We start from the raw sequence: 20,702 nt of genomic DNA on the forward strand, positions 1-20,702 counted from the left end.
AAGCCTTCTTCTTGTCTCCCTGTTTTGTTCCACTTAAAATCAATCCCTCAATCTGTCCCCATTGTTCTTGGAAACTTCCGGGAATTGGGACGTCTAAATCACTTTTTTTGAACTGCCCTTCCATATTGACTTCGCGTGTATTTATCTGACTTGGTTAATATGTGTTCACTAGTAATTTGTGATATACAGGACAATGCTCGTCGTCACTCCTAATGTAGTAATTGTATTTATTTAACTGCCCTGGCTTTGTCTAGACGTGTAAATAGTTTGAGTGTATAAACACATGTATTTGAACTCCCCCTTGAGTGATAAATGCAGTAACAGAAAAGTACCAGTAAAGCAGTTATATAGGAGCAGCGGACTGGCTTATTGAAAGCCAGTTGAGTAGCACTCGAAATGTTTTGGCACTTATAAAACCTGATTAGTTTAATGATCCTGTCTTCTTTGATTGTATGTTCCTGGTGAAACGCAGTTATTGTGAGTTGCTTTGGATTAAAGCGTCTTCCAGGTGTAACGCAATATTGCAAGAGATACTACAAAATACGTCCAGCAGATGGAGCCAACAAACTATACTATTAAGCAATACTCGAACCGCTAGTCTGTCCTTTCTGTGCCACACCCTGTTTGCCACCAGATGGCGGCACCCGACCAGGAATGAGCTCCACCTCACTGAGGGGAGAAATGATTTTGGAAGCAGCAGGCTCAAACTTTGCCTCTTTATCTGACCAGTAAATATTCACAGAAAAATTCCCCGTACAGTCTATTCAGCCTTTATTGTCCGATGTTTATTTCAACAAGTTTAGCAAGCCTCTCAGCGCGCTTCAACACCGTCTTTCAACGATGTGACGCTGACATGGAGGAGTCCCCAGGCTTCGCAGAACTCTTTATCGTGACGTTTGGCCTTATAGATTCAACCCCACAGAACAAAGGATTAATGAGGTCCGGTCACTTCAAAATTGCTTTTTGAAGGTTGCGTTACTCTCCTTTGGATTTTACTTATAACTCAACTTCGATTCCTATGAACCTAAGAATTGTTATTCAGATTCGTCTCCTGGATGCCGTCTGAAAACGGTCACTGGACGTCCCCCAACGAGTCTTCAGCCGTCTCCTTTCTGAAAAAAGTACGGGGCCTTTCACCTTCGTCTTACATACCTCGTTGATTCACTTTTATGTTATATAACTTTCCTACCTATCTAAAATATGTATCTGTACTGTTACCATAAAAACACTGTAAACTTCGTCTGACAACCCTAAAATTTGGAATATAGTCAAATCACAGATTTCGAATTAAACTGGCATCTGTTTACCTGTTATTGTCAGAGCTCTGTTGTTAGTTGTCAGAAGAAGCCGAGATGTTTAGCCCTGGACTATTCCGTCCGCTTGCTGCTGGTGGTCCCTTCCCCGAAAACACCCCACTCAGACACGTCGGGTCACCACTTGTTGGAGATTTGGAGGATGTTGAAAACCAACCTCGTCTCCGCGTGTCGTTTGCTAAGCTGGGTGAATTCGTAAAAAAGGAAGGGATTAAGAAACACCAGAATACAAGTTAAACAATAATCTTGCTTTAATGATATACAGTAACAGCCCAAAATACACATACAAACACAAAGACAAAGGAAGTACTTCCTGCTCCTTCTCTGTCCTACCCTCCTGGTCAGCCTGAAGAAAAAGAGAATGAACCCCGAGAAAACACAGTGTTTCATACTAAAAACACAGGAGGGGGTGTGAGCGGGCTTTCCCCCCGAGGTCATCTTATTGGCAGAGACCAAGACATGGCCTGTCGTACCCAATCAGTGCGACACAGCAGAAGAAACCCCGCTCACATCTTGTAGCCAGCCCCCCACCCTGTTTATGGCCCTTTGTCCCTGGGTCCATCTCCCCCCCCCCTTCAGGTTACCACACACAAGTTAAAAGTATGTTTTAAGATATAGTTGTTATAGTTGGCTAAATATACGTAATACATGTTAATTACTTTCCTCTCAATATGAACGAGGAACACGTTACCTATGCTCTTAAGCAGTATTAGAGATGCTTTTCAAATAGTCAAACTTCACACAGGCTTACCTATGGAGAACACACTCATTTGTCCTATAGCCCCTCCATTTGTTTGAGCTATTGTTCACATCTTTACTTCAAATAAAAGGTTTCACATTGTATATTTCCAGCTTCCTTTACACATACTGTTATTATTAATACAAAATAACCAACCACACACCTCTATTGAAAACAAGTCGATTCCCCTGACAATTGACATGCTGAAACTCCTCGGAATGCGGCTTCCTCCCCCACCTCTCTCGTCCCTGTCATAAAAACTGCTTCCATTTCATATAGAGTAATAAAAGATGTTTAAGCTAATTTCTCCACAATGTTTGTAGCCATTTAGTACCCACACATGAAAGAATAAGAACAGAGGTATAGTTGACCAGTAATCATGTAGCATTTATATTTACTTCAATGAAAACACATACACATCTGCTACAAGATTGTGTCACGCACCCCCTTTTTTTTACGAGGGGAAGCATTCCAGAGCCTTGGTCTTATTCCCAAATAAGGATGTCCCCTGCTCCCATCTCTCTCTAAACACACAGAATTTACCTCAATATATTGGGGGAGGAAAGGATACTTTGTCCCTTCAAATTTAACACACATGAACATATATAAGGTGACACCAAAATGAATATACCAGATTTTACTTTCCTGTCATACCCCGTTACTTTAATACTTCAAATAATTCAAATAATCCTTCAAAGGATGACGGACAAAGACAGATGGACCGAACCAAAGCTGTTTGTCGGCATTGTTCAACTAAAATTGTTTACACGGCTGGCAATACATCAAACTTGCACACTCATTTGAAAAGGCATCACCCAAACGTGAATATCACCGGTACCAAAAGAAAAAAGACAGAAGTGTAAACCCAACTCCCACTAGCATTTAAACCTCCATCACTCGCAAAAAGTTCAGACCGAGCCAAAGCTATTACAAACGCCAAATATCCTTATGTTGCCATGTTAGCAAAGTGCTACCTGGCTGTATCTGCTACCTCTGTCCCGAGCGAGACAATTTCAAACAAAACATGAAAATACAATGACAAGCAAGCAAGTCCTAATGTCAAGCTGGCTGCTTAGGTGAGTACTAGTACAGTACAGTTCAAGTACAGATTATTTCAGTTCATCGAAATGCTGCAACTGTTTATTTTATTATATTTTGTATTTATTTGAGTGAATATTCACAGTTTAATAATAATAAAAAACCCAAAATAAAAATTATGTTTTGTGAGTATTAGTACAGTATAGGGATGTGCATCTCCATCACTGAGGCCGATGCGATGCGCATCTCGATACGTTGCCACGATACGATACATTAACGATACCTTTGAAACACCAGGCGATGCGATACGATACGATACGATTCACCCCTGTTGCGATACAGTTCGATACGATTTGATTCAACATTATGCGATACGTGGCGATACGATGCGATTCCACACGACGCAAAAATAATGATACTTCAATATGGTACGACAGAGGATTTTTGTTTTATTCCTGATAGGCAGCAAATCATACATTAACAAAAAAGTGCTTTACATATTTGGTACTGCACATCCCATCATGCCGTTTATTTTTTTACCTTTAAAAGCTCTCCAGAGTACAATGTTATAACACCTCACAGTTAAACAATGTAAGGATCCATTGCTCATGATTAACAATGTGCAAATAACAGCTACCATAGAGCAATGCCCATACAGCTGCCAGCCTGATGTGCTTAACACTCAGAGGCTAACTCACCAGAGAGCAGAAAGCAGTGGTTTCTATAGGAACAATAAAGAAAAACAAATAACCTTTCACAAACAGCTCTATCATAACTGCTTACAGTAAGGAAGACATTTAAATTATTATTGGCCGTCACAGGCTGCTGTAAACTAAACACCTCTCTCTGACAGAACACCTCACTGAGTGATGTCTCACTTTCAGGTTTCTCTTTTCAGCCGCAGACCCCATGTCTCCTCTTTATGTGCGTCGCTAAGTTCCTCGAACTACTTGTGTACTTTAAAGCGGCTCAGCATCGTTGACAATTTGCGAGTGATTTTTCAAGTTGACCGTCTGTAGTAATAGTGCCGCGCACATATACCATCAGGACGTTACTGATGGGGTGCGGCTGCGGAGTGATACTGTGTGAATGCAAGTCCGCATCTAGGACGGATCTATGTATCATGGCTGTAGACCTGTTAAGTAATAAATATACCTCATACAAAGGTCTACGGATACCTTATTACTCTCCATGACCTGCGCTCAACTGTATAGCATAAAGGACTATTACACCGTCTTTCTTGAACAATCCGAAGTGTTGCCAAACGTTTGATTTGTAGGTATTTTTCGGTGCGCTGTGTTTCTCTTTCTCCTCAACTTCTGTGTGTGTTGATAACTGAGACTCTCGTTCTCCGTAGTGGCGAAGCAAAGATCAAAGATCGTCTCTGCTGAGCGTTGACAAGATGAGGGGATTTTATATGAATGAATCGTTTTTTTACCGATGCAAAGACGCTACGCAATCGATGCATCGCGAGTTCAACCCGGTTCAACCCAAACTGTAGCCGATGTGCACTCTTTCAACCGGTGCACTCGCATCTTGAACGTTTATGCCGGTGCACCGATGCGAATCGGTGAATCTTAACATCTCTAGTACAGTAAAGTTAAAATACAGATTATTTCAGTTCATCGAAATGCTGCACCTTAATGTTTATTTTTATGATATTTTGTATTTATTTGAGTGAATACATTATTCAATTTTTTTTTTTATATTTTATTAAACATTTTCAAAAGACAAAAACACACGGACAAGGACATGGCTCACACACATCACAAATAGGACAGGACATAACATGAAGGGTAGGGGGATTACAGTCAGTTACATTTTATGTATGCATATGGCGTTGTATTTATACATGATTTGCTTCATAATGTAGGTATACTTCATTGTTTAATAGGAAAATAAATAAATATATATATTAGGGCTGTAAAGTTAACGCGTTCATAACGCGTTAATAACGCGTTGACGCAAAAAAAAAAATAATGCCACAAATTATTTTAACGCGATTAACGCATATGTATTTTTGTCCTCGGCCGCCAGACAGTGGGACATTGTACGAAAAGTCAGCACACTCAGCACGGATAGTGCGCGCAACATGGTTGCAGCGTTCAGGCAGCTCCCATTCGAGCCAACACACTCTCACTCCATAAACGTCCAGGAGCGACGCTTGGTCAGGGTCCCCAGGGCGTGCAGTTGTGACGCTCCTAGGCTCCTTCAGCTTCATAAATGGACGCAAATAGCTTTGAACTGATTGCAATGTATTCCCATCTGCGGCGGGATTTGACGCTCATGGAAGCACGGCATTTGTTTGTCTCGGCTGCCATTAAAGGCAATGTGAGCGTCCATTCCCATTGGATAACGGAGAATTGTACACCCGGAAGCATAGGCGGAGTTTGACATTGGCGCTTGGAGGGGAAAACCTTTTTTACTGACGTCACTCAGTACACAGTCCCAACTATTGCGTGGGTTGCTACGGATACAGTAGCAATAAAGCCAGCGCTCACCGCACTGAGTATGACTTTTCCACATACGAACACAACTCGTCCCTTCATGCACGCCTCATGCCCGCCGTACACACACACTCATATGGAAGGGGCGCTCTCTCCCCCCAACAACAGTGCATTACATAACTGTAAAAAATGTATCAAAACTGTGCATATCTTATACTTATTTGATAACTACTATATCCCTTGGTGTCCTACCTTAGTTCAGAAGTAGACGCCGTTTTTTACGTTCCGTATATGCGTCCACTATTCCCTCAGGTGACAGCTGTGCGGTTATGTCTTCCTCAATGTGAAGAACCGCAAGTGAGGAAAATGTTGTTCCTCCCATCGTTGACCGCAGCCAGTTCCGAATTCTCCTCATTGCAGAAAAACTTCTCTTAGAGGTGGCAGATCCGATAGGCAGAGTCAGTGCCAACTGGAGCATCTTGTATAGATTTGGATAGCTCTCCTTTTTAACAGTCTTTCGGAGATGCTCAAGTGCAACAGGTGCGACAGCAGAGGCTTTAACAAGGTCCATCTCTGCTCCAAGAAGGAGAGGGTGAATTTTGAGCAGCTGTGCGTATTTTTGTACGAGAGGTTCAATTCCTTTTTTCTCACATTTAAACACTGCTCCACATGCTCGTGCCAGCTCTATGGACTCTCCCGTGAATCGTCTGTCTAGTTCGTTGATAAGGGTGTCCAGCACAGGGAGATAGAGGTGCTGCTGAAAATCAGCTGTATCACTCTGTGACATTTGTGCGCCACTTTCATCAGTTTCTCTTTGGCCCAAAGTAGTTGTAACCAGGTCGAGGGAGGTCGGGGGTTTTGTAACCCGTTTTCTTTTGGGTGCAAGGGGACCCGGAGTCTGACACTCAACATCTGCATCCCCAGGTACTGGCACGTTGTTGTCCCGGCAGATCTGTTTCACTGATCCCCACATATTGCTCCACGTATCTGCTTGTCTCTGAGATTTGAAGTGCGCCTTCAGGTTGTCGGTAAGCGCTGCAGCTTCGGAGAGTGTGCAGCTGGAGGACTGTAGGGCCTTGTGCGTAACATGAATCACACGCAGTATGTCTTCAAATACAATAACACATGTAATGAAAGACATTCTGGTCATGTGGGCATAAAGGCCACTGGCCTCCACAGAGACCACTTGTCTCCCTCGTCACTCATTTCTCTCAGGCACCCTGTAATTGCAGAGTAGTGAGTTTTAACGGAATTCACAGATTGCCACTTGTACGCCCATCTTGCCTCACTTGGCTGTATTATTTCAGTTTGTTTCAGATTCAGTGATTTCTGCATTTCAATGAATCGATGATGGTTTGACGGCTCTGCAAATACAGAGTAGAGTTTGTCAATGACGTTCAGGAATGTTTTCACGCTGCGGTTGACAGCACAACACTCCACAAGCACCAGATTTAGTTTGTGGGCCATGCAGTGCACGTACACTGCATATGGGTGGGTCTCTTTGATGCGCTGCTGCACACCAGAAACGTGACCAGACATGACGGAGGCACCATCGTAACTCTGGGCAACAATTGGGATATGTTTCAGTCCACACATCTCAAGTCCTTTGTTTATTGCTTCCACAATCCCAGCCGCGTTGCGAGATGCTGAGCAATCAATAACACACAAAAAACGCTCCTTGATTTCAAGCTGCTCTGCATATCTGATACACACTGATAATTGTTCCGTTTTGCAACACCTGGCCTCATCTGCAATTATAGAAAAAAATCCAGTATCCTGCACTTTCTCTACAATTTCTGCACAAACTAAGTTAGCGCATATGTCAATGACTTCGTTCTGGAAATCCGGGCTAGTAGCATTGAAATAGTTGGACTGCATGTTTTTAAAAGCAGAATCATACTTGGAGAAAAAGCCACAAACCTCAAGAAAATTCCCACGCGACTCTGACTCGCTTCCCTCCCGATGCCCACGAAAAGGCAATCCGAGTTTGGACAACAGCCTCACAATATCAACAATTTTGCACAAATAAGATCTGTTCTTCTCAACAGAATCTTCGTGGCTTCGGGAAAGTTTCGCTGCAATAGATCCAGAAGATGCAGTCACTTTATAGTTATCCCATTTAACCATGCAGTTCAGATGGGCCTGGGATTGTGCATGTTTCTCCAGTTTGCTCCTTAGTTTTTTCCAGTCACTCAGGCCCTTTCTAAAGGAATCCTCCACACCGCTGTCAGTCTGGAAGTGGCGGCATGAAAAAAAGAAGACGGCATCAATTCGTACTGAATATTCCAGCCAGGGATAGTTCTTGTAATAGTACGTGGAAAATGATCGTTTCGTTTTCCCAAACATTTTTGAGGGGAAATCGGATAAAGTAGGCTGCTTGGGACAGCTGTGTTTTTCCCAAAGATCATCATGACCCACTGACGGCCCCGGTGCCGGTGGTCTCCCTGCTGTCGGGTTAATATTAGCTGGTCCTGCTAATCCAGAGCTCTCCACTGTGGGGCTAACGTTAGCTAATCCAGAGCTGCTCGTTTGCGTGTCTGCCACTTGACATTGTGACGGCTGCTGGTTGGTAAAGTTAGGCTCAGTCGGTGGCTCTTCTGTTGTTGAAGCTGAAGACGAAATTGGACGTTTTTAAAAATCGCAGAATATCTATTACTGCTAATACAATAGCTGAATCACTTGGATACAAAAAAAAGCGAGGGAACTTTTGTCCTTAACCTCACACGTCACACACACACACGTCACAACATGCGACTGCTCAAAAATGAAATTATTTCAAACAACACATGATATTATTCAGATTTGTATTGTAACAATCATTTTATTACATCTATTATAATATTTATATATACGAAATATTTGTATTGGAACAGTTTTAGACTTAGTAATGCTATAACATATTTCAGCCACCAGGGGGGGCAATGCCCCTGCCTCCCCGCAAAATGCGCCTATGCCCGGAAGTAAGTATTCCCCTTACTGTCTCTGGATGAGAGATAATCATATCTTAAGGATTCAAACATTTGCTTTGGGTGTTGTGCATCAACCAGCCACCAAGCCAAAGACTGTGACAAAAAGGTTCAGTGCAGAGAGTGCAACGGTGACCGCCACCCTACTGCACTACATCCAGGACCGACTCCATGGACAACAGGGGCCGCCGTAACCTCAAGATATCAAAGCGGGGAGCAAAGCGAATCTCCTCCTGTCACATCAAAATGCACTGACATCTGTGGGACTGAAGTAAAGCCAAGGTCATGCTCCAAGATTTGTCTAGTCAGAGCGTATCCGGCAGGCCAGAGAGAGAGAGCTGTCAAAATGTATGTTGTCCTAGATGAGCAGAGCAATAAGTCTTTGGCAAAAACAGACTTTTTTGAACTCTTCAATGTTAATGATGGCACAACATCCTACACCCTGAAGACATGTTCAGGAGTCTTTGAAACCTCAGGGTGGCGAGCAAACAACTACATCGTGGAGTCATTGGACGGCAAAACGTGTATATCACTTCCCACTCTAATCGAATGTGATATGCTCCCAGATGACAAGTCTGAAATTCCCACGCCTGAGATCGCAAAACACTACACACATCTCAACCGGGTTGAGGAAAAGATCCCTGCACTAGATTCTACTGCAGACATTCTCATACTGCTTGGCCGAGATATACCACAGGTACATAAAGTTCGGGAGCTGTGCAATGGACCCCACAACGCCCCGTATGCTCAAGGTCTCGACCTAGGTTGGGTGATCATAGGAGAAGTGTGTCTTGGAAAAGCCCACAAACTAGACTGCATCAATGTCTACAGGACCAACGTGCTGATAAATGGACGTACGTCTCTTTTTGACCCTTGCAATAACACTCTGCACATCAAAGAGAGAGTGGATAGTCCAACTCTTCACCACCATTTTCCAAGAGCTAAAGAGATGAACAATCTGTTCGATAAAACGGACAACCTTGGAAAAGGAGTTTTCCAGCAGACACCACATGATGACAAGGTTGCCATGTCTGTAGAAGATATAATCTTCCTGGAAATAATGGACAGAGAAGTCTTCATGGATGACTCAAATAGTTTGGTAGCACCTTTACCTTTCAGAGAACAAAGACGTAAACTCCCCAACAACAGAGCACAAGCTGTCCAGCGTCTCCTGACGTTAGGCCACATGTTTAAAAAAAAAGCCAGACATGAAGGAACATTTTATCACTTTCATGAGGAAGATGTTTGAGTCTGGTCATGCTGAACCTGCGCTCCCTCTCAGTGAAGAGCAAGAGTGTTGGTATCTACCAATCTTTGGAGTCTATCATCCACACAAGCCAGGTCAGATTCGAGCGGTGTTTGACTCCAGTGCCAAGCAAGACGGCATCTCACTTAATGACGTTCTGTTGACTGGTCCAGATCTCAACAATACACTCTTGGGTGTCCTCACTCGCTTCCGTAAGGAACCTGTTGCTGTTGCTGTAGACATAGAGCAAATGTTCTACTGCTTCAAAGTTTGTGAGGAGCACCGCAACTTCTTACGTTTCCTATGGTTTGAGGACAATGACCCTGCCAAAAGAGTCAAAGAGTATCGCATGACACCCCACGTGTTTGGCCCCTCTCCAGCGGTTGCTATATACGGCTTAAGAAGAGCTGCCTGTCAAGACCAGGAGGAACAGGGAAAGGAGGCAAAGCGGTTCATCATGAGGAACTTTTATGTTGACGATGGACTCTCCTCTTTCCCTACTGACGACGAGGCCATTCATGTGCTTAAAAAATCAAGAGCAATATTAGCCGATTCAAACATTAGACTACACAAGGTAGCTTCGAACCACAGGAAAGTGATGGAAGCCTTTCCCCCTGAAGAACGTGCTAAAGATCTGAAGGACCTTGAACTAGGAATAGATCCTCTCCCTCTGCAGAGGAGTTTAGGCCTCAGCTGGAACCTTGAAACTGATACATTCACCTTCCTTGTGTCCAGGGAAGAGAAGCCTTTTACTCGTCGTGGAGTGCTCTCAACAGTCAACAGCCTGTTTGATCCCTTGGGCTTTGTGGCTCCAATAACAGTGCAAGGCAAGGCTCTACTCAGAGAATTCTGTACAGAAAACTGTGAGTGGGATGAACTATTACCTGCCGAAAAAGAGACATAGTGGAAGTCTTGGAAAGACTCACTTATGGCACTTGAGCTACTTCAGATTCCCAGGACTTACTTACCTGTTTCTTTACTATCCACACAGTTCAAAGCACTTTGTGTGTTTGCAGATGCATCCACTACAGCCATCTCTGCAGTGGCCTACCTCAGAGCAATCGATAGTAAGGGACATGTTCACGTTGGATTCTGCATGGGAAAATCTAAACTAGCACCACGTCACACTCATACTGTGCCTTGTCTAGAACTTTGTGCAGCTGTGCTGGCATTCGAACTATCTGAGCTGTTGGTAGAAGAGCTGGATATCAAAATTGACACACTGAAGTTCTACACAGACAGTAAAGTTGTGTTGGGCTACATTCACAACAGCAACCAGAGGTTCTATGTGTACGTCGCCAACAGAGGTACACGCATACGAAAGTCAACCAGTCCTGAACAGTGGCACTTCATCAGCACAGAGCACAATCCTGCAGATCATGGTACACGGTATGTACCAGCTATGTTCTTAGGAGGTACAAACTGGTTTTCAGGTCCTTCCTTTCTGAAAAAACATGAAGGAGCACGTCCTCAGGAAAAGATCTTTGGGCTTGTCGAACCGGACTTGGACACAGAGGTGCGCCCGGTAATTACGACCTTTGCTACAACAACCTCTGAAACGCAGCTAGGTTCACACAGATTTGAGCGCTTTTCCAGCTGGGAGCTACTCACCCAAGCAGTGGCCAAGCTTATCTGGAGAGTCAGATCTTGTTCCAGAGGTAAAAAGGGGGATAAGTCAAAAGCAGATGAGCTCATGCAGGCAAAAATAATAATCAACCGCTGCATTCAGCACGAAGCCTTCAAAGGAGAAATACAGGCTCTGGTTAAAGGAGAGATGGTTTCAAAGAACAGCCCCCTCAGAATTCTTGATCCCATCTTGGATACAGACGATGTGGTGAGGATTGGTGGTCGTTTGTCAGCTGCTGCAATCTCTTGGGAAGAGAAACACCCAATTATCATCCCAAAAGATCATCACATCACTACATTACTGGTGAGATATTACCACGAACGACAAGCACACCAGGGAAGACATATCACTGAAGGGGCTGTCAGGTCAGCCGGTCTGTGGGTCCTTGGAGGAAAGAAGCTGGTATCAAGCATCATATACAAGTGTGTCACCTGTCAAAGGTTAAGAGGAAGTGTGGAAAATCAAAAAAAATCCAATTTACCTGCTGATCGTTTTACCCAAGCTCCTCCATTCACCCATGTTGGACTAGACGTGTTTGGACCATGGAACGTCTGCGCTCGGTCGTACCAGAGGAGTTCTCTCAGAAAACAAGCGCTGGGCTGTCATGTTTACTTGTCTAGTCACAAGGGCAGTACACATTGAGGTAGTTGAGTCTCTATCCACCTCAAGCTTCATCAATGCGCTAAGAAGATTCACTGCAATCAGGGGCCCAGTAAAGCTTTTTCGTTCGGACCGTGGGACAAACTTCGTTGGTACTTGCAAAGAACTTGGAATAACACAAGGAAACGCTGAGCTCCAGTCCTACCTCAAAAAGCAGAGTTGTACATGGGACTTCAATGTGCCACATTCTTCACATATGGGAGGAGTGTGGGAAAGGATGATAGGGGTTGCTCGTCGCTTTTTGGATGCTATGTTGCTCAAGGTGCACTCTCCCAAACTTTCGCATGAAGTCCTCATCACATTGATGGCAGAAGTCACTGCTATAATGAATGCAAGACCAATAGTTCCAGTGTCATCAGATCCAGACATGCCCACTGTACTCACTCCTGCCATGCTTTTGACACAAAAAATAGACTCACTTTCAGCTCCTTCTGGAGACCTTGGCCTTAAAGATCTTTACCGGAGTCAATGGAAGCAAGTCCAAAGTCGAGCTGATTCATTCTGGAAACATTGGCGACAAGAATACCTTGCAACACTACAACCAAGAAGGAAATGGCAAGCAGATAAGCCTAACTTGCAAATCGGAGACGTTGTGCTTCTGAAGGACGGACAGGTTAAAAGGAACGAATGGCCTACTGGACTTATAGTAAATACCTTTCCTGGTCAAGACAACAGGGTCCGTAAAGTGGAAGTACGGGTGATTAAAGAAGGTTCTCCCAGGGTGTATTCAAGACCAGTCTCTGAAGTTGTTCTCCTTCTCCAAGGGACTTAGTGGTACATTATACCAAGCGGGGAGTGTGCTGACCCTTTAAGAGGGCCTGCAAAGGGTTTTGGGTTTTGCACTGTGTCCATAAATGCTTACCGTAGTTTCCTGTTTCTGGCTGTCTATGGAGCACATGGGTTGTTTCCTGTCAACTAAATCCTTGCTCAAATCCTAGGGTCTTTATGTCTGTAAGTACCATTCCATATATTGCCCGTGTATACTTAGTGGCACATTTAAATTGATTATATGCAAACATATAATGTAGCATTTATGCTCACAGGTACTCTGTTGTTTGGAATGTTTGTTTTAGTCTTGTTTCTTTGTTTATTTAGTGTTTCATGTGACAACGTCTCATGATTTTGGGTTTTGTTTGTATTTCAGTTTTACAAAAATGGAAATGAAAATGGAAATGAAAATGGAATTTAATCAGTAAACATCCAAAACTGAGCTGCTGTCTCCTGGGTGTTTATTTCCGTGTTAAGCTATCTGCCAAGCATGCAATCCGAAAAGTATTCTTGCGAGGGCAGAATAATATTTATATAATTAACCTTCTACTTTCCTCCTATTTTGTATATACTCTTAATATTTAAATATTTAAAAACGCCCCCGGGCGTGGCTATTTCACGGCCCTATCGGCTGCCTGAGCACAAGAGGAAAATTGTTCAGGCGGAGCTTCAGGCTATGCAAGAGATGGGAGTGATAGAAGAGTCCACCAGTGACTGGTGTTGCCCCGTCGTGCTGGTATGTAAGTCCGAAGGGTCAATCCGGTTCTGTGTGGACTATCCAACAAGTCCTCCAACTAATACGACCAAATAGGTCGATTGTTTTCCTTGTTTTCCGACCCACTAATACGACCCAGAGCAGCGTTTTCAATCAACGGGTGCGTCAGCCTGTATACCTTTACGACCCACGGGCGCATTTTAAATCAACGGGAGGCGGCGTAATGACGTACAACGTCCTCGACAACTTCTGTTAACAACCATCGTTTTTCAGACACGCACACTGTTCAAAAATCACGGCTGTCTGTCGTAGAACAAAACGTGATCCGTCTCTTAAATTTGTGTCGACCACAGACCTTATTTCGAGCTATTTTCCCAAATCCTATGGAGAAATCTCATTGGTTCTGAGGCGAGGGAACTGGAAGTGGTAAAATGCTAACTCACCGGGGTTTTGGACTCGTCACTGCATCACTGACAACATCCATTTATTTCCCAGACAAGCTAATAAACGTGAGCAGTCAGATATCAAAAGTATATTCATTTTGGGATATGTATTATGTTGTTTTATTTTGTCGACTAGTACAGTGACTAAGATTACTATGTTTACCTAGGAATAATGATAGCAAAGCTAAATTAGCCAAAAGTAGAATCAGCTAACGTTAACGTGAGCATGGAAGTTATGTGATCCATCGGTTCATGCGGTTGATCCAAATGTTATCGCACGTCACATTCTTTATAACTATATTAAATACTATTTATCTATTAAGTGAAGAGTGACCAGGGGTGTAATACTGCCGGAACACCGCTCCGGCACCTAAAACGGGGATGGTTGTTAGCATCTGGTGCTAGCTAGCTATGATAACGGATAGGCTAAGAGGCTAATGTACCTAATGTAATGTTTACACAGTTAACTTTAGTCTAAGTTATCTCAGTGGGTCTGAAACAGTTTGGTCACCATATATGGAAACACATATTTCCAAGGCACACTTTTATATTATTGTAATGTTCCACAATAGGAGTCGGAAATTCAAGTTCTTAGGTTCAATAGCTCCTTTGGTAGTATACAAATACAGGTTCATAGGTTGCAGGTCGCAGGTTCAACGTCACACAGCACCCTAAAAAAAATCGAATGAATCTAAAACATCGATGAAATCATTACAATTCATACTATTGGACATACAACAAATGCATAAAAAAACAAAACAGTAAATAGTTAAATATGCACAAAGATACATTTAAAAAAAGTATTATTCTTATCATTTTTTTTTATTATTGAAATGTATACAGTTAAGTTTCATATGGGTGTTGACAGATGTATCCATAGATTTAGTTAATTTTGCCCTCAAAGTGCACAAGATTGATGCATTTAACTTCCCGGGGGCCTCCGGACCCCCCTAGAGGACATGAGGTCCACCCCCACTTAAAACATATTCACATGGATAGGATACTAAATAAATGTGCACACTTTTTATTTAGTAACCTTTGTACCTCAGCAGGAGGGAGTTAGTTTATAAAGGTCCTTCACTGATCACTTAACTATCACGCAGCTGTGTGCAGCATTTACTGTAAGAATTACACATTTATTCAATAATGCAGACTTAATAAATGACCATTCTTTGTTGATTCTGGCTGGAGTGTTAATTGACAGTAGTTACATAAGCTTCAAAACGAGCCACAACTGCGCGTGCACACGTGCAGAACTTATAGAATTAGCAATACACCCCTGGTAATGATGATTTTAGTATTATTTTCTGTGATGATGGAGCATCAACTTTTGGATCAACCAGATATTGACAGATTAGGGTTGTCCATAACAGTCACTTTAAACATGTGACTGACTCTGTATAACATTGTTTTCCTTACTCTTGTGATTTTTGTTCATCCTATCTAAAAGATAAAAAAACACGAGTTCATTGTTTTAACAAGATTTTTCACGATATAATAAAATACATGAATCCTGTAAACATTTGTAGTATAGTATTCTTATTTTTGGTATTCCCTGACATTATCTGTGTTTCTGTTACAGATGCCTACTCAAAAAGTGTGCAAGACATGCAGGCAAAGCATAGGAGTAGCAAGTAAAAAATGCAAACAATGTGGTGCCATCCAACCCTACAAAGATAAACTCTCCAAGCAAAAAGAAAAGGTTGCACAGGAGTGGAAGGCCACGCAAAATAAAAACCACAGTGTCAACAAAGTGTATGACTCGACACATTTACTGGTAAGCTTTTTTCTCTTGCAGATGTCAGTTATCATAAAAAAGTGTGTAAATAATCCCTGATCTTAATCTTTTTATACAAATTGTTAAATTACTTAATTGATTTATACTTTCCAACAGTCGCCCTCATTTACTTTTTAAAAATAATCCTAATTTCTTAATTAAGTTTATGTGAGAAGTACAGACTAGTGCACGATTACTGCACTTCATGTAATGTGTTAAGCAAAATTGTTGTCACCGTCGTATTTAAATCTGTAAAGGCATAACACATTTTTTCGAACTGATGTTAGATAGTGTTTGTACTTGCAAGCGCCCAGTTTTAGTAAAACATTATTTCTTAACCAGAAGTAACATAGTTCAGGCCAGTGGTAATTCCTAGAATCAGAGCTTCAATGTACATGTTTTTCTAATTATATCTTACAAAAAAACCTGCATTTTGGTGTTTTATATTTTATTTTGGAACTTCATGGTATGGAAAACACATAATTATGTGACTATGGTTTCCAAAAGTAAAATAAATGAAATATCATATACATTTTTGAATAAATGGTAAAACCAAGAATGTCACAGAATCAAAACCAGCCCATATTAATATAGTGCTTGAAAGACAATCAAGACCTGGAAAGAGTTAGTATTAATAAAGAGGCCCTTAAAAGCACTTTCATTAAGCTTACCAGAGTTTCTGACTTTGAGCCGTGTTCGAACAGTCATTTCAAAATTCCCCTGTAACACCAGCTTTACATCTGAAGTGCTGTTAATGCAGAACGTTGAACCTGAAATGATATAGGTTATAGGTTGCTGACATGTTTCAAAGCTAAATGTAGCTTATTCAGATATCTGAATGTGAGAGTTAAATGGACCCATATTAGGGATGCCAGAAACTGACCATGATCAAAATCGGACAGCCCTGGGGAATATTAATCGATTATTCGCCGCCGAATTGAAACTAAGCGAGGAAGAAAAAGAAAAACATAAATAATAATAAAAATATATATAAATAAAATCGAATTTTAAAAATAATTTTCGATTATGGAGACTGTAACGAATATTCGAAAAATTGAATAATCGCTGGGATCCCTAACCCATATAAAAATAACTATGCCCATGTAAAAAAAACTCAAAGTGAACCCGAGCTCGATAAACTTCTTTTTTTTTACAGTTCTTTTTTAGGGGCTCCCCTAAAAGGGGTCTAAAATCACACCTGGTTAATTGTGGGGTGCCTTCCTCAATGTTAACACGTATCACATCAGTACATTTTTCACTTATGCAAAATAATGGAGTTATAATGGCTTTAGGTGTGTGATGATGTTTAGAGCTGTTGTGTACATAATATTTCTTGTTTTTTTGTGTCCATTGTGTTCCAGCTCCACAAATGGAAAATGTTAGATCGGCGTCCCATCCTCCTTCTTGCCAAGAGAGGCACAAATGGTTTTGCGGCCGATTGCATCTGTCCATGGCAAATCGAGACAGAAGATGGTAACAATGCACTTGTTACCATAAAGAGGATTTACGAAAGCCTTATTAATGGTAAAGTATACAAATCTGCATGCTATATTTCAGCAATTTATCTGTTAACATTTTTTGTAAATTAGTTGCTCAGTTATCTGGTTTTAAATGTAAAAAAATGTGAATCACTGTTTACCAAGTAGTAAAAATATGTCGTTATGTCTTGTTTTGTCAGTTAAAGGGCCCATGTCATGCTTTTCTGGTTATTACCCGTCCCCTTGTGTGTTATGAAGCTTTTCCTGCATGTAAACGGTCTGCAGAGTCACAAATCCTCAAAATACACCCTGTAGCGAGTAAAACTCTAACACAGAAAATACCTGTCTATGCTGCTCTTTTTCAATTTTTTTCTTCCTGAGTATAGTGACGTAACGGGCATAGTGACGTACCGGCTCACACACACACACTCACTCAGCCTTATCTTTTCTCAGCCGAGGCTCCGTGGATCTCCTCACGCACACATGCACTCACACTCACAGCCTGGCTGTGAGTGTGTGTGTGTGCGCTCAGGCTGAGTTCCTCGCTGTCTCGCAGACCCCACGCAGCAACCAGGAAACAACACTAGTAATCCAGCTCACAATGTCTGCTCCTCGAGCCTCAAAGGGCGGAGCAGCGAGCCCCCCAACGTCCCGCCAACACGGCACCCAGACCCCACGCAGCATTCTCATCTGTTTGTCTTTACTGGTGTCATTTCCTGGTTGCTAACAAACGCCATTGTAACACATAATCACTGATGTTCCGCTGTTTCATTTTTAGCTGTAATTACTCAGATTATAAATGTATATGGCGGATTATACTTGGTCATTTATTCACCATGCGTCTACTTTTTTTTCTTCGCAATAGTGACTTTGGCAGTTGAACCTGAGGGCCCTTCAACCACACAGGCAGAAATGGCCGCAGACCCATGATGAGATTTGTCTCTTACCACCGAGACTGACACTGAGTTCACTCTCTTCCTCACTCCTGTGTCCTCCGGCCTGACTCCTGCTCTCTCCTCCGGGCTGACTCCTGCTCTCTCCTCCGGGCTGACTCCTGCTCTCTCCTCTGGGCTGACTCCTGCTCTCTCCTCCGGCCTGACTCCTGCTCTCTCCTCCGGCCTGACTCCTGCTCTCTCCTCCGGCCTGACTCCTGCTCTCTCCTCCGGCCTGACTCCTGCCCTCTCCTCCGGGCTGACTCCCGCTCTCTCCTCTGGGCTCACTCCTGCTCTCTCCTCCGGCCTGACTCCTGCTCTCTCCTCCGGCCTGACTCCTGCTCTCTCCTCAGTGTCTTCCTCACAGAAAAGAAGACCAACGAGGAATAAAGTGGCAATTAATGGTATGTGCGGGTTAATTAGTAATTATCTTATTTAAATAGACTGAAACTGTGTTTGATTTTGCACATTGAATTAGTTAAAGAGAGAGAAAACAATCATCTGTACAATTAGAATACACCACCTTTTGTTTTGTTTAAGACTTTGCAGTATCAAAAGTCTCAGTGCCATTTTGAACAGTTTAATTGAGCACAATGTGATGTTAGGCAATGTTTAGGAGGTTATTGCTGAACTTCAACTTATTACCATCTTTTAATCCCTTACAGAATGTCCCATTCATCAAGGGTCAGACACTTTCCCCTACAAAAAACTACTGAGGGAACGAATCAGGGAGGTTTGTTTAGAAAATATTTTAAAAAAAATAAACAATGACAATAATGTTTCCGTGAAACCAAGTCTTATCTTATTGGATTTTCGTATACTTTGTTTAAAAGGAGTGTTTCAGTCTTAAGCATGACTGCTAATGTAAATATTGAAATTACAGTAACAATAATTTATTATTAATTTAAGGTTGAGGTACTTGTGTAATGCTTCATGTCGCATTAATGCATCATGTCCAGCCATTTATTTGTATATTACATTTTTTCTTGGAATCCTTTGTAGGTGAATTCCTATTCTTGGCAGTAAAAATATTTTTTTAAGTAATAATAGTATTCCAAAATATTAAACTGATGGGGAAAATGCTATTGACTATGTTACAGTCCTTCATATGTTTGAGTTAATCGTACCTACTATTATTTCAAATTATCATTTGATTTCACTGGACTTTTTGTATTTACATGTATGACATTTAAAAAAAATGAAGTTTACCTAAAATCTGTGTTTCTTTACTCAGGGCCATACCGAGGTGTTGGTGCAGTGGCAGTCTTGCTCTGGATGGTATGTATCTAATCTGAAGTTTCCTTCAGTGTAGCTGATGGGTCTGGCAGAACAGGGGCCACAAAGTAGTCTTACCAACCAACTTCATCAACCCTGAGATCACTAACTTAAATATTTTGGGTTCCTCAGCAGTAAATTGAATTTAGTTGATCACATGGGGGTGGGGAGCCATGTCATCAATGGCTCTATCAGACGTTAGCGCCATAAAGTAAGACATCCAAGTTCTCTGCCCTTCGTCATTCAGACATCGCGCCCTAGAAACGCTGTCTGATTGTAACACATAAGCAGGGAAGTAGCTTACATTGAAATAGAAATTAAAATAAAATATACAATAGAGTTTATCCTTGATCAATATCACTAAAGGTTAAATGATTGATATGTGAGGCTGGATGGTATTTGATCTCTTTTGTAATTACTGACTTGTTACATTTGTTCTTAACAATTATACTATAAGTATAGTTAGTAGTAGTAAGTAGTATTATTTCTGTGTGCAGTCTTGCAGGCAGTTGTCTAAGTTTAGTGCTGTATGTTTGGGCATTGATAAGACAGCAAATTCAAAGAATTGGTCAAATGAAACATTGACTTTGAAATAAAAAATGTACCTTGTATTATATATGATGTACGTGTTATATATAAATATATACATTATACTGCACTTTCATCATGATATTTTTGAGTGACTTAGTGTATCTTCTCATTTGAAATAGCATTGTCAACATACTGTAGAACTGCATATTCCAAACAGTTGAAAAAAAGTATTACTTTTTGATGTGTTTCTGTTTTACAGTGGGGCTAAGTGGAGAAATTCCTGGGAGCCAAAGGAAAACTTTCCCAGTTAAATATGGCTGACTTTCTTTTTTTCTACTTTGGAGTAATAAAATACATATAAAAAAAACATCTATGTAAGTGTTGTGCCTATTTGTGTTCTTATGTTATCAGTGAGCTGAAGCCAAGACAAATACAAATATATGTTTTAAGTGTATCCATACAAACTCATTCTCTAAAACTGTCATGATTGGTCTGTTGTGAATGACACCCATGAGGAAAAAGGTCCTATACATTATATCACATCGGCAGGGCTGCAGTGCTTGAATTGGAATAAAAAAGGTGCCAGTGCTCTAAATCAGCAACTGTTTCAAGTCAATTTATTTATACAGCCCAAAAACAAGTATTTGGCTCAAAATCATTGTATATCCTATAATGCTGGTGGGTTTGTCTCTTTACTGTATATTTTAGAAAGGCTCACTGTACTTAAACAAAATGACTCAGGGTGCC

The 20,702-nt window shown here is 41.6% G+C and overlaps 1 protein-coding gene across 3 annotated transcripts in view; it reads left to right on the plus strand.

The window, feature by feature from the left end:
- The window catches only part of LOC307023845 (uncharacterized protein), a 46,547-nt gene extending 26,087 nt beyond the window's left edge, over positions 1-20,460 (plus strand). For all 3 annotated transcript variants that reach the window (XM_079657452.1, XM_079657453.1, XM_079657454.1), the window contains 6 exons: positions 15,545-15,739; positions 17,101-17,263; positions 18,083-18,553; positions 18,815-18,882; positions 19,384-19,427; positions 20,215-20,460. In XM_079657452.1, coding sequence (XP_079513578.1) covers positions 15,545-15,739; positions 17,101-17,263; positions 18,083-18,147 — 423 coding nt within the window. In that variant the 3' untranslated portion in view covers positions 18,148-18,553; positions 18,815-18,882; positions 19,384-19,427; positions 20,215-20,460. The remainder of the gene's footprint in view (positions 1-15,544; positions 15,740-17,100; positions 17,264-18,082; positions 18,554-18,814; positions 18,883-19,383; positions 19,428-20,214) is intronic.
- Positions 20,461-20,702: the final 242 nt, after the last annotated feature.

Source organism: Notothenia rossii (assembly GCF_949606895.1).
Source record: "Notothenia rossii genome assembly, chromosome: 11".
Lineage (NCBI taxonomy): Eukaryota > Metazoa > Chordata > Actinopteri > Perciformes > Nototheniidae > Notothenia > Notothenia rossii.